The sequence below is a fragment of the Neomonachus schauinslandi genome, chromosome 4 (genome assembly GCF_002201575.2).
Source record: "Neomonachus schauinslandi chromosome 4, ASM220157v2, whole genome shotgun sequence".
NCBI lineage: Eukaryota > Metazoa > Chordata > Mammalia > Carnivora > Phocidae > Neomonachus > Neomonachus schauinslandi.
The window spans coordinates 187,543,240-187,556,450 of record NC_058406.1 but is presented as its reverse complement, the minus strand read 5'-3'; the positions used below and the strand labels follow the sequence as shown (position 1 = coordinate 187,556,450).

Genomic DNA, 13,211 nt, shown 5'->3' with positions numbered 1-13,211 from the left:
AGCAGCATCCCTAGACCCCTTGGGTGCCAGGACTATAGGCATGATGTAGCCGCATCACAATCAAGCCACTGCAAAGTGTCCTACCACTGGCGATTCCCACAGGGGTCTCCCTCTGAACCACTCAAACCCAACAGCTCTAATACTCAACTCACCATCTTCACCCCTGGCCTCTCCCTGGCCCCCAACTCATCTGCCTCTTTTCCTGTGTCATCATGCACTCAGCCATCTGGGTCAGGAATCAGCATCTCCCCTTCCTGTTCCTCCATCTCCCTCCCCGCACCCTATGGTGGACTTACTGACCCTCTTCTTCTCCTCCACCCCTACCACCACCCCTGTCCGAAGTGGTCCCCGCCTCCAAGACTGTCCCCTCAGAGCCAGCCTCCACCCCAACCCCACCTGTTGCCCCCACCAGCCAGCCACTCCAGCCGACACCCCCACGCAAGGCCCCCGCTGCCCGCACCGCACCCCTCTGACTCACTTCACCGCGCTCGAGCAGGCCCGCCCCGCGCCCACCCCGACGAGGTCTGCAAGTGTGCAGTTCGGACCCGCCCGCTCCCACAGAGCCCTCTCTCCGGGCCCTAACGCTGCACCGCCGCACCAACACTAGGGCCTCGGGGCCCAGGGACTGGGGGCCGGCCCGGCCCAGCACCACCGAGCTCTCACCTGATTGCCTCCGGCCCTGCCAGCTTCACGACCTATCCTCTCTGACCCACAATCCTCGTGACTTTTGCACACCTCCTCCCTGCTCCGGACCGCCTCCTTCAATGTCAGAGAGGCATCGGGAAGGATCCTCTCAGAGCTCGGGCTCGGCTTCCCCGAGAGGACAGCCCGTCGCGCCCGCCGCGCGCCCCAAGGCCCCGGCACCCGCCCCGCCCGCCCCGGCGTGGGGAAGAAGGGGAGCGGCCAGCTCCCGGGCCTCTTCCGGGCTGTGACGCGGCACGCCCGGCTCCTCGGCCGCGCCGGGAGCACCTGAGCCCCGGCAAGGGGGCGGGCTCGGCTCCACGACGCGCGGGACCCTCCTCGCGCTCGCCCCTGACCTTGGGAAGGCGCCTCCCGACTCGGCTTCCCACGCAGCCCCGGACGAAGGGGCGGCCCCCCAGACTCTCCGGCCCAGGCTCCCCCGAGGGGCGCCTCTCCGAGCGAGCGCCGCCGGTCGCCCCGGCCCCCGGCTTACCTGAGTAGCTGCCGCCGCGACCCGGGCGCCGCCCTCCCACCCAGCCGCGACCCGGAGTGGGCAGGGCCACACGCCGAGCCCGCCCCCGCCCCTCCGCCAACCGCGGCACGGCGCGCGGCAGTCCGGCCCCGCCCCCACACGATCTCTGCGCTCATTGGCCGGAGACGCGTCCCTCTCCCTCCCTCTCTCCACCCCGCCCACCGAGCCCCAGCGAGCGGCAGTGCGCAAACTCCGCCTCGCACTCGGCCCCGCCCCCAGCCGTCCAGAGACCGCCGCTCCCGACAGTTGGGCGCGAGCGCGGCCTCCGGGCTGGCCGCAATAAATGCGGCCGGTCACTGCGCAGGCGCGGGGCGTGCACTTCCCGCTTCCTCCGCGCGGGACCTGGCCCCGTCCATCTCTGTTCCTGTCCGCATCGGACGCTTACACCTCGTAGGTCCAGGCACGCAGACAGCGCTCCACACCCCGAGGAACGCATCCGGGACGCGGGCTCGGCGCGCCATTGTGCACAAAGCCAGCCCCCTCGCAAACACACACCTGTTCAGGTACACACGCCAGGTGGGCCCAACCTGGACACACCGGGCACTATCATACCTTATTATCTCTCACACAAGAACGCACCCAACAAACACCCGGAGACCCTGGGGCCGTCGACTCCTCCGAGAACAGACACGTTCAGTTGGCCAGCAGTGGGGACCAAGATGAGCAGGTGTCTGCATTCGGGAGCCTGGGCTCTGGAGAGAGGGGCAGGTAATAAGCAAACAATAAGACACGCGAAGCGCTGTGAAGTGGCGCCGCTGGGGGACGGAAGGAGGCAGGATCGGACTCAGAGGGAAGAAGCTGGGGGAGGAGCCGCGTTCTGGCACTTGCACCCGCACGGCCTCGGCCTCGGAGGCTGGAATCATCTGGGCATGTTTACAGGCCAAAAAAAAAAAAAAAAAGAGTGGCGTAGCAGCTCAGGAGGTGAGAAGGGCGGTCTGAGAAGGAAGTGGTCAGCAGCACTACCTCCGAGCCTAGCAAGTGTCTTCATCTCGCCGCAGGTTGGGTCTGCAGAGAGCTGTGGGTGATGGTGTGAGGGTGCAACGTGCGGCCCCGGGGAGGGCAGCTAAACAGTGCAGGGAGGGACATCCTTTCCCAAGAGAGGAGGGGTTCAGCCCTTTTCTGTTGCAGGGGTGGAGCCCAAAAGACGGACAGAAGGCTGACCATGGGGCGCTCTGCAGATGGTGCCTGGCCCCTCGGGAAGAGCCCCAACCACCCCCCAAACCCTCTCACGCAGCATGTAGAAGTTGCTAGGGCAGGAGGCAGGCCTTTTCGAAGCTCCCATCTGGAGGATTCACTTTCCTACCCAAGCCCTCCCTCCAGACATGGCCAGTGCCCAGCATGGCCCACTGGCTCTTCCCCCTCCCCAGCCTCAGCCAGACTTTACTCCCCAAGGGCACAAACTGCCCCAGCAAACATCACAGCTGTCATTTTGCTTTATTACGTTACTGATGCCAATCTCCTGTCTGTAACTGTAAGCTCTAGGAGAGAAAGGCCCTTGTCTGTGATTTGCTCCCAAGTGCTCAGCACCAAGCCCAGCAGTGATATCATGGGTGCTCAATGCATCTCACGGAATGGTTGGATGACCGAGAATGCAGTGAAGGAGGAGGGCACAAAAGACTTTGCAAAGGGAGGGTGGACAGAGCTGTTGACCGTTCGGGGTCCTGCCTGTCTCTGCACGATTCTCACTGGCTTCCAGTTGTATTCTAGCACTGGTGGGAGCTGGGAAGGTGACAGCTGACATGGTTCCCAGGCTCCACAGCAGCAGCTGGGAGGCACAGACACCCCTGGCCAGAGCCACACAATTGTCCCCTTTGCTGCTCCAGCCCCCTGACACCTGAATAACAACCCCCAACACCTGAGATCTGAAGGTTTCTCTTCTCTAACCTGCACGTCAGCAATGAACAAAGTCTGTGCATATTTTCTATATCCCAGGCAATTTGACAAACAAGGGCAGCGGGTGAGCAAGGGAATATTAAACACAAGGATGTGAACGCCTACTATGGGATGGGTGTGTCAGGCATGGTTGGTGGACAGGAGGCAGGGACTAAGGGAGGTGCCCATCAGCAGCTCCTGTGACTCCTTAGAACAGTGCCTGCCACACAGCAGATGCTCATTAATGTTAGCTGCTACCCCGTGGCAACAATGCTGCCAGAAGGCTCTGGAGGCCAGAAGTGAGGGGCCATGCTGGCTTCCCTCGCCTAGAGCCCAGACTGGGGACCCTTGCTTGCCTTGGGGATGTGTCAAGTCTGAGGAGAGCTTTGGGTGCCAGGCCTCCTGCAGCGTCCCTTGGCCTGGACAGAAGCTTCTAGGCCACAGCAGAGGAGTCAGGTAGCTCCCGCCCCATGCCCTTCTTCTGGCTCAGCCTCTATTGCAGCACACCTGGCTGCCACCTTGCTACCCTCGAAAAGGAGGAGGGGCTCAGCTGAAACAGTTCTAGCACATGTTGAGTTGCCTTTCCCCTTCTTTATATCCTTGGAAACCCTGCTTACCTTCCCTCGCTCACCCTCCCCACAAGCTTCTTTAAAGGTCTTTTGTGGCCAGTCACATAAGGCCTCACCCTGCCTTGGGGATTCTCACCCCACTAAGACTGGGCCCCATGAAGGATGGGGCTAGTTCCAGCAAGATGTTCTCAGAGAAGATAGGCCTTGGGGAACAGAACTCCCCTCTTTGAGGGCACAATGCAGGGGCAGCTCTAGAACCCCCCATTCTGGAATCTGCCCCTGCTTTCCCAGAGCCTGCCTTGACCCACACCAATCCATGGCTGTGTTAGCTTCCCACCCCAAGCTCTCAGCCCTGGTCACTCCCTTGCCTCTGCCCTGGTCCCAGAAAGACTTCAGAAATTTGGGTGCAGCCTCAAGGGGCACGGGTCCCACCAGCCTCCTCCAGCCCTGTTGTCATAGCCCTTCTGACACGTCAGGCCTCAGCCCTGTCCCCTGCTCCTCCTACCCAAGGCCCTGCAGTGAGCTGGACCACCCTGCCCCCTCCCGTGGCACCCTCCATGAAGGGCAGTGCCAGGCAGAAGCTGGACCAGCAAAACTTCATGGAACAGGTGCGCGAATGCAGGGACAACGGCTACCTGCTCTCTTCCAGGAAGACTGGTTCTGGGGCCTTCTCCAAAGTCTACCTGGCCTACGCCACACATGAGCTCATGCAGCACAACCCCAAGCTGGCCTCCGAACTGCGGGGCAAGCACCATGCCATGGTCAAGCAGGCCCATCTCTTCCCCATGGGTGGCAGACAGCAGGCTCCGTGGGCCGCCCTTCAGCCCAGCCCCAGTGGCCCCTGTCCTAACCCCAGAGGCACCTCCCTGCTGTTCTGGCTCCTTCCTGGTCTAGTATCCTGCCAAGGACCTGGAAGTTGGCCACCCCTAGCTCCAGAACCCCTTACGCATATCAGGGCCAGGAAGGAAGGGGAAGGTCAGTATAAACCCCCAAGGATGCTGCTTCCCAGCCTCACTCAAGTTCAGCAATGTGCACAAAGGACATGGGGTCTGTCCACGTCCCCCCATTCAGGGGCTGTGGTCTGCACACAAGGGCCACCCTCCACCCCTACAGGTGGCTATCAAGATCATCTCCACTGCCGAGGCCCCTGTGTTCTCCCAAAAGTTCCTGCCTCGTGAGATATCGTCACTCAATGCTACCTACAAGCACCTGAATGTGGTAGGCAGAGACCCCGAAACAGCCCATGCCCATCCTGCCCATGCCCTGCTGCACAGGACCACCCCCTTTCCCACCAGGGACCCTTATGCTTGGGGCCCAGCCCCATCCCAAGACCCTGAGCCAATGCACTGGACAGCCCCTCCCTGGGCCATAGCAGGGGGGTCCGGCAGGTGCAGCTCTATGAGACCTACCAGAATAACCAGCACTCCTACTTGGTGCTGGAGCTGGCAGCCCGTGGTGACCTCCTGGAACACATCAACGCGGTGTCGGACCGCCGCTGCCGCCGCGTCTGGGAGAGGAGGCGGCCCGCAGGCTGTTCTGGCAGCTGGTCAGTGCCGTGGCCCACTGCCACAGCTCGGGCATCGTGCACCGGTGAGGGGGCTGCCCCGCCTGCCCCCACCTGCCGCCAGAGGCCCACCTGAGCCCGGGACCAGCACCACTTCCCTTTCCCATGCAGGGATCTAAAGTGTGAGAACATCCTGCTGGACGACCAAGGCCTCCTTAAGCTGACTGGTGAGCCTGTGGCCCAGCCCCAGCCCCTTCCCTGGACTCCCTGACTCATGACCTCAGCCTTCAACTTCTTCATGAGGCCCACCCATTTTCAACTGCTGTCCCAGCCAGGACCCCAGCCTCCACCCTCGCCTGCTTCAGACTTCCTTGTATTGCGTTGAAGACCCATTTATTCATTTGAGAGAGAGAGGAGGGGCAGAGGGAGAGGGAGAATCCTGAAGCAGGCTCCCTGCTGAGCGCGGAGCCAGACACAGAGTGGGGCTCCATCCCAGGGCCCTGAGCCAAAACCAAGAGTGGGCCACTCAGCTGAGCCACCAGGCGCCCTGCCTGCTTCAGAGTTTTGACCCCCACCTGGCTTGACCTTTAACCCTCCCAGGAGGCCCAGCCCCACGCTTGCCTACACTTGTGCTTGCAGACATCTACACACTCCACATCTGCCCCACAGCCATCCCTCCTGAGCCCACTGTCCCTTCCCCTCCTGCTCCTCCCATGGTCTACTGCTTGCCCATGCCCCCCTGTGCGCCGCTGGCAGACTTTGGCCTCACCAACCGGTCGGGCCTCAAGAACTCGCTGCTGAGCACCTTCTGCGGCTCTGTGGCCTACACAGCTCCCGAGATCCTCATGAGCAAGGAGTACAATGGGGAGCAGGCCGACCTGTGGAGCCTGAGTGGTACCCACAGGCTCCCCAGCATAGGACCCAGGGGGGGGCAAGAGAGGAGGCATGCCCTGAGGAGCCTGTGTCCCCGGGGCATCGTCCTTCATGCCGTGGTGACTGGGGAGCTGCCCTTGAAGGGGCACCAGGCCCACCACATGCTGCACCTGATGCGCCACGGCCCACCTTCAGGCCAGGCACGTACCCAGGTGAGGGAGAACAGCCTGTGTCCCTCCCAAATCCCAGCATGAGCGATCTGGGTCCAGGGGCGCCTGGGGGGCTCAGTCGGTTGAGCGTCTGCCTTCGGCTCAGGTCATGACCCCGGGGTCCTGGGATGGAGCCTTGAGTCGGGTTCCTGGCTCAGCGGGGAGCCTGCTTCTCCCTCTCCCTCTGCCTGTGCTCTCTCTCTCTCTCTCTCAAATAAATAAGATCTTAAAAAGAGAGAGACCTGGGTCCAGAGAAGGGACATCCTGCGGTGAGGGGAGTGGCAGGGGCACGGGAGGCTGACCTGGCACCCCGCTCCCAATAAAGGCTGGTAAACGGACTGTAGCAAAGAGGAGAGAGGGCAGCGGGGCCGGGGAGGTCCAGACTCAGACTCCTGGTCTGGAAAGGCAGTGGTCCCGGTGAGCTCGGAGCTCCGCACTGGCACAGGGCAAGCCACCTGCCCTCTCTGTGCCTCAATCTCATGACTGGTGAAGCATGGACTCCCTCCAGGCGTTTGGGCGACTGAATGGGATTCCTCCCCCAAACTGCCAGCATCGTTGACAGGGATGGGCATGCGCAAGAGGGTAGGCAGTGGGAAGCCACAGCTGTGAGCCCTTGCCCACAGAGTGCCAGGACCTGATCCGGGGCCTGCTACGGCTACGCCCGCGTGCATGCCTGGACCTGCAGCAGGTGGCCGCCCACTGCTGGATGCTGCCCGCCGCGCAGGCCCTCTTCTGCACCATGCTCAGCTCGGCGCCAGGTAGGGTGGGGCCCCAGGGGGCTGGGCAGGTGGTTGGCCCCTCAGTGCCCCTCCTGATCCCCACGGCTGTCGGCTGCAGAGAAGCCAGCTAAGTCCCAGCTGCCCACAACCCTTGACCACACGGAGCGCGGCAGAGACTCAGAGCCTCCGAGGCAGCTCCTGCAGCTGCGGCGCCCCCAGCAGGGGGGAACTCACCGCGAGAGTGCTTCTGGCCGGGTGCCTGAGCCCCCAGAGGCAGTCCCAAGAAGAGGTGCAGGATCTGCCCAGCTGGGGCTCCGGACCTGGCGGCAGCCAGCCTGGGGGTGGGCGCCTCCAGGTAGCCACTGTCACTGAGCTCCACGTTTGCCACCGGGACCACGCCTGGGCACTACCTGGTCAACTGAGGAGGAGTAGGCCCAGGCGAGGCCAGATAAAGCATTTATTTTATGGAGGGGATACTGCCGTCTCAGCGCAGGCCAGGGCAGCCAGCCACGGGGAACCCACTAGCACTCCCCATCCAGGGAGAACGCGAGTCCACGCGCCTCCATGCCAGAGCTTTACTCGGGAGGAGGCAAACACAGAGGGTACCACAGAGACAGGAGATACCTCGTTTCCATGAGGCACCCAGCCTTGGTGGAACTGGAGTGGACCTCCGGCTTTGGAGGCAGTGACAGGAGTGAGGACGTGTGGAGTGAGGGTGCTGGGAAGTCAGGGCGTCAGGCTGCATTCCAGTGCCAGAGTGCAAGGGAGTCCTATGCCAAAGATGGCACCAGGAAGGGAGCACAGTGCGGGGAGGGCCACGCGGACAGCCTACCAGGCTTGGCTTGGCAGCTGCAGAACAGAGGACCCACACAAGGGGCTGGGGGAAAACAAGTTTCTTGGGCCCAAAGGGGGCTCCACGGGGGCAGAGGGTGGTAAGGGAAAAGGTCTGGCAAAGAGCAAGGCTGCAGGCCCATCAGGAAGACTCTCCATGTGTGAGGCAAGGGGCTCTGAAACTCAAGGAAACTGACCAAGGATAGAGCCTAGTTAGTGGGGACAGCGAGTGCATCACATCAGTCCCGGGCTGGAGAAACTAGCAAGGGACTGAGCAGGACGGGGGAGGGGATGAAGAGAGACAGTACCCAGCAAGCGCTCCGAGGACAAACCAGGGGGGCACAGCTCTAGGAGATCCCAGGACAGGCTGAGGCTGGTGAAAGTCACGAGAGGTCAGTCCTTTGAGCCTGGATCTCTGGCAGGGCAAGCCGAGGACCCCAGGATTGAAGACTCAGGTGGGACTGGCAGGAAAGGGCACTGCTTGCACCTGGATGCCCACCGATGCCCACACCTCTGTAGTGCCCTTGGGGGCTGCTCAGGCTTGTACGGCTTATCTGTCCAGCCCCATCGGCCACCTTCCTGGAGGTACGTACCTGAGAGTCACAGGGCGTGACTAGCTCTGGCTGATCAGTGCTGGTCTGAGCAAGCTGAGTTGCTCGAGGGCACGAGGAGGTACCCCGACCCTCGCAGGTTTATTGGGCATTCGCCCTAGACACCTCACCCTGAGCGTAAGCATAGTTCTGCTTTTCAGCAGGGAACAACCTCTGAGCAAGGAGACCCAGAGGCCTGCGGGTGGCTGCAGGAAGGCCTGGACTGAAGGGCTGGCAAAGGTGGGCCTGGAGCCGGTGGTGGGTTGCAAGGGCCTCAGGTGGGTGTAGCCCCCTCTGCTTGTGGTTCTGGGGCCAGCTCCTGTGGCCGCACCTGGGTGTGCTGCTCCAGCTCCTGGTGGTCCAGCTGCTGCAGCTGTCTCTCCACATCCTCGGGCACCTGTACCTCCAGCAGATTTTCCATGCCCGGCTCTGGCTCATCCCCAATGAGCACCTGCCAGCACGGGAGGCAGGTGAGCATCTGGCTGGCACACCACGGACATCCACCCCCCTTCCCCACAAGCCTTGCACCCACCTGAATGAGTTTCTCACAAGTCACCTGCACGTCGGGCTCTGGCTCCCAGCTGTGTAGCTCACGCAGGATCAGGTAGGCTCCCTGGTTTCTCACCTGCTGCCGACCAGACGCTGTGGCTGTTAGCTGGAGGACGGCAAAGGTCACACAGGTATCAGTGCACTCGCGTATGTGTGGGCATGTTGCGAGGTGGCGTTAGCATAGCAGGACCCCTGCTCACCAGCATGATGGCCTCGAGGAGCATCTTGCGGATGTCAGCATCAGGCTCTCGCCGCTTGTCTGGCGGCAGATACTGCAGGTCGACAGGCAGCCCTAGAGGTGTATGTGGGGTTACTGCATGCCAGCACCGGGTAGCTAGGCCAGACCCTGCCTTGGTAAGCCCCGTCTGTGCTCAGCATCTCCCTGCTGGAAGGTTTCAGAGGGAGTCCTGATGGGCGCATCTGCCCGCCCCCCCAGTGGCCTTCCCCTCCTCCCCCGCCAACCCTGAGGCTCCACCCAAGCCACTCACGCTCCATCTCCTCCTCAGAGAAGTCCTCAGGCCCAGCCAGGGGCAGCAGCAAGAAAGGGAGAATGTCCACCTGGGGCCCAAGCAACCACTCGTGGTGTCCTGAGGGGAAAACAGAAATGGGAGCCAGTCTAGAGGGGGGCCCCGAAGTGGTCTCTTTGCCCCCGCCCGCCCAACCGCAACACCCTCACCCCCATCACCACTCACGATGCTCGAAGCAGCAGTTTCGGAGAGTCCCCACCACCCCGCCCCTGCGCACCGAGGAGTCTGAGAACTGGGTAAGGGGCAGCAGCCTCTGGACCACGCACCTGGAGGGAGGGACCACTCAGTGCCATCCCTGTTCACTTGCAACCCCTCCCCGCGGGCGCCCCGGGCGTCACCTCTCGCGGTCCAGCAGGAAGGCCCGCGCCGCGGGACGCTGGCTGAGGTTGGAGAGCACTGGCCCCAGGTAATGCAGGGGCGCCCGGGCGTTGTAGTCGGGCGTGCACAGCGCGCGCACCAGCCGCTCCAGGCCCGACTCCCCCGGCTCCTCGGCCTCCAGCGCTGCCATCAGCGCGGCACACGGCGCCGGCTCGCGGCTGAGATTGGCCAGCGCGGCGGCCGCCTCCTCGGCCCAGGGCCACGCTGGGTCCAACGCGCGGCCCAGCAGGCGGGCAGGCAGCGCGGGCTCGGCCTCCAGCAGCCGCTCGTGCAGGCCGGGCTCGGCAGCCAGGTTGACGAGCGCACGAGCGGCGTCGCGGGCCGGGGCCGGGGCCGCGGCCGCAGCCAGCTCGACCAGCGCCCGCAGCAGCGCCGCCTGGCCAGCCAGCAGCGCCCGACCGGGCCCAGAGCCGGTCAGCGCCAGCACGTGCCGCACCGCCTCCGCCTGCAGGTCCGCCCGCGCCCCGGGCGCCAGGAAGGGCAGCAGCTTCGCCACCTCCGCCTCCACGCCGGCCTCCGGCATCGGCAACCCTGCGGGAGCTAGCCCATCAGCCGGCGCGCCCGTGCCAGTCCGGGCCTCCCCCATGCCTGCAGGTGCCTCCCGATCACCCAGGCCGCCACGGGGATCGAGAACCCGCCCATCAAGGGAGCGGAAGCCGCAGCCACCAATCAGAGGCTGCCGACTCTGCGCGCGGGGCGGGGTCGGCGTGCGGAGGCGGGGCCACGCCGAGGCCCGGGGCATTGTGGTCTGGGTGCCCCGCTCCCAGCCCCCGGCCGCGTTGGAGGTGGGGGGGCGGCGGGGGGAGGGGCCGGGGGCTGGAGGGAGGAGGTGCGCGGACCGAAGCCGGGAATTCCCGACTGTGACACCGGTCCCCGGGCCCGGCCAGCCACTGGTGACTGACTGACGGCACCGGCCCCATTCCGTCGTGGGTGGGGCAGAGATCTGTCGCTGGAAGAGTCACATGATCAGTTACTTTAATTGACTTTCTAATGCTAGACCAGCCTGTGTTTCCGGCATAATCTCCGTTTGGTCATGATAATACTTAACGTTTTTATATGTTGTATTGAGTTTGCTAAAATTTTGTTTAGAATTTTTACATCCTGGTCTGTAGTTTTCATATAAAGCCCTGGTTTTCTTATCAGAGTAGTACTGGCCTCTGAAGGATTGGGGGAATGTTCCCTCTTCTTCAGTTCTCTCGAAGAGTTTGTGAAACTAGTATTTCTTCCGTAAGTGGTTGGTAGCAATACCCAGTGAAGCCATCTGCGCCTGAAACTTCCTTCTAGAAAGATTTTGCGACCACTAACCCTTTAATAGACACATAGCTATTCAGGTTGCCACTTTCCTCTTGAGTGACTTCTGGTAGTTTGTGTTTCTCAAGGAATTGGTTCAGATGAAATTGGTTTAGATGGAAATCTCAAGTGTCAAATTCATTGGCATCAAGTTGTTCATAATCTTCCCTTATCCTTTTAAGGGAAGTGGTAGTGTCACTTCTCATCCCTGATGCTGTCCGTTTTTGACTTGTCTGTCTTGCCAGAGATTTGTCCATGTTATTGACCTTACTAAAGAATCATGTGGGATTCATATATTTTTTCTATTTTCTTTTTAGATTTAGTGAATGTTCACATTGACCTTACTATTTCTTTTCTTCTGCTTATTCCGGGTTTAATGTGCTGTTCTTTTTCTAGTTTCTTTAAGGTAAAGGCTGAGATCATTGATTTGAGACATTTTCTAATACAAGATTTTGCCCTCATCTATTCCTTGCCTCACGGATTATGTTATGTACTTCTGCATAGGTTAATAGCCCCTTAGTAGATTGATATTATTTTTATTTCACTCTAAGGGCTAGAACAAAGCCTGTAGGGACAGTGATGCCCGGGAGAGCCACTGAGGGGGAATAGCATGCCCCTGAAGTCAGCGGGTAATCAGGTCCTAGAGCCGGGATTTGCCCCCAGGTGAGACCTACAGGCACCTCATAGCCTCAGTCCCAACCTAACCTTGTGTGGAAAGCCACTTGCCTGAAATTGAGGAAGAGGGTAGACAAGTCCAAGGAAATGCCCACCTCTCCAAGGAAACCACATGCTCTGACACACAGATCCTGCCCATAAGAGTTGAAAATTTCTCAAGAAATGGAGTCGGAATATTATGGATAATGTAGGTAATTGATGCCCTCTGGTGCATCTGGTGGGTATGTCTGACTGAGACAAAAGTGTGCACCTTCAGAGCCCACTGGTGTCCAGAGGCGAACCAGCAAGCACTTGCTTTGACTGATTCAAGGAAGCGTTTACAGTAATCACCAGGTATGGAGCCTTAAATATTCCCAAGATAAATTAAAAGATACAAAGTTACTGGAAGTAATTTCAAAGTTCAAGTTACAAGAATTGTACAAAGAACTTCCACTACCTTTGACTCAGACACCTCAGTCAAATTCCTAAGTTACCCCACTTATCCCAATACTGACCTTTTAGCAGAGGGTGCTGTCACGAGTACTTTCAGTCTCCTTCAACTGGTAGCTACTCTTCAGTCTTTGACTTTCATTACCTTGACACTTGCAGAATACCAACCAGCTCTTTTGTAGCATGTTGCTCAGTTTTTGTCTGGTTGCCTCATGATTAGATTCAGGTTATATATTTCTGGCAGGAAGGGGGCGCCTAGGTGGCTTAGTCGATTACGTATCTGCCTTCAACTCAGGTCATGATCTCAGGGTCCTGGGATGCAGTCCCGCATCAGGCTCCCTGCTTAGTGGGAGGTCTGCTTCTCCCTCTCCCTCTGCCCCTCCCTCTGCTCGTGCCCTCTCTGGAAGGAAGGAAGGAAGGAAGGAAGGAAGGAAGGAAGGAAGGAAGGAAGGAAGGAAGGAATACTATGGAGGTGAGGCTGAGCTCTTTTTGTTGAGTCCCATCAGTTTGCCCCCACAGTGGAGATGTTTATTTTGATTACTTAATTAAGGTGAATTGCCCAGGATTTTCACTGTTAGGTTACTCTTTTTCTCTTTGTATTTAGTAAATGTTTTATGGGGAAATACTTTGAGACCATGTAAATAGTCCATTCCTCGTCCACCTTTCACTCATTAGTTTTTGCATGTAGTTTTTAATTATTGTAGGGGAGAAAGCTTTCTCTTTACCTATTTTTGTTCATTTATTTGTTTATGTCAATGAAGACTCATGGAGTCTTATTTATTAGTGTTTTTATTTTTATTTTTTTATTTTTTAAAGATTTTATTTATTTATTTTGAGAGAGAGAGAATGAGAGAGAACACATGAGAGGGGATAGGGTCAGAGGGCAAAGCAGACTCCCTGCCGAGCAGGGAGCCTGATGCGGGACTCGATCCAGGGACACCAGGATCATGACCTGAGCCGAAGGCAGTCGCTTAACCGACCGA

At 59.8% G+C, this 13,211-nt stretch overlaps 3 protein-coding genes across 13 annotated transcripts in view; 1 reads left to right on the top strand and 2 right to left on the bottom strand.

Annotated features, from left to right (window-relative positions):
* Positions 1 to 1,238, bottom strand: part of MROH1 (maestro heat like repeat family member 1) — a 67,113-nt gene extending 65,875 nt beyond the window's left edge. For 8 of the 11 annotated variants that reach the window (XM_021688852.2, XM_021688844.2, XM_021688849.2 and 5 more), the window contains exon 1: positions 1,175 to 1,238. The gene's annotated coding sequence lies outside the window, so the exon portion shown is untranslated. Of the gene's footprint in view, positions 1 to 663; positions 751 to 1,174 lie in introns of those variants that run through there. The other 3 variants (XM_021688846.2, XM_021688847.2, XM_021688845.2) reach the window with 3 other exon arrangements.
* Positions 1,239 to 4,211: 2,973 nt separating this feature from the next.
* LOC110579201 (testis-specific serine/threonine-protein kinase 5-like) lies at positions 4,212 to 7,090 on the top strand. Its single transcript, XM_021688739.1, is given in 9 exon segments — positions 4,212 to 4,415; positions 4,768 to 4,872; positions 5,043 to 5,151; positions 5,154 to 5,244; positions 5,330 to 5,385; positions 5,915 to 6,047; positions 6,129 to 6,217; positions 6,220 to 6,243; positions 6,864 to 7,090. Coding segments are annotated over 9 exon segments (1,038 nt in total).
* A 1,232-nt stretch (positions 7,091 to 8,322) lies between these two features.
* Positions 8,323 to 10,486, bottom strand: HGH1 (HGH1 homolog). Its single transcript, XM_021688540.2, has 6 exons — positions 9,795 to 10,486; positions 9,622 to 9,722; positions 9,418 to 9,516; positions 9,130 to 9,221; positions 8,913 to 9,035; positions 8,323 to 8,831 (listed from the first exon to the last, which is right to left on the bottom strand). Exons 1-6 carry the CDS (start codon positions 10,418 to 10,420, stop codon positions 8,655 to 8,657), a joined length of 1,218 nt encoding a protein of 405 aa, XP_021544215.1. The 5' UTR covers positions 10,421 to 10,486; the 3' UTR covers positions 8,323 to 8,654.
* Positions 10,487 to 13,211: the final 2,725 nt, after the last annotated feature.

What these genes read in the sequence shown, in the direction of transcription:
- HGH1 (XM_021688540.2), bottom strand. Translation starts at nt 10,420, where the DNA reads ATGGGGGAGGCCCGGACTGGCACGGGCGCGCCGGCTGATGGGCTAGCT. An exon ending in TTCCTGCTGGACCGCGAGAG is followed by an intron (nt 9,723 to 9,794) that starts GTGACGCCCGGG and finishes CCCTCCCTCCAG; the next exon opens with GTGCGTGGTCCAGAGGCTGC. An exon ending in CTCTGAGGAGGAGATGGAGC is followed by an intron (nt 9,222 to 9,417) that starts GTGAGTGGCTTG and finishes ATACACCTCTAG; the next exon opens with GGCTGCCTGTCGACCTGCAG.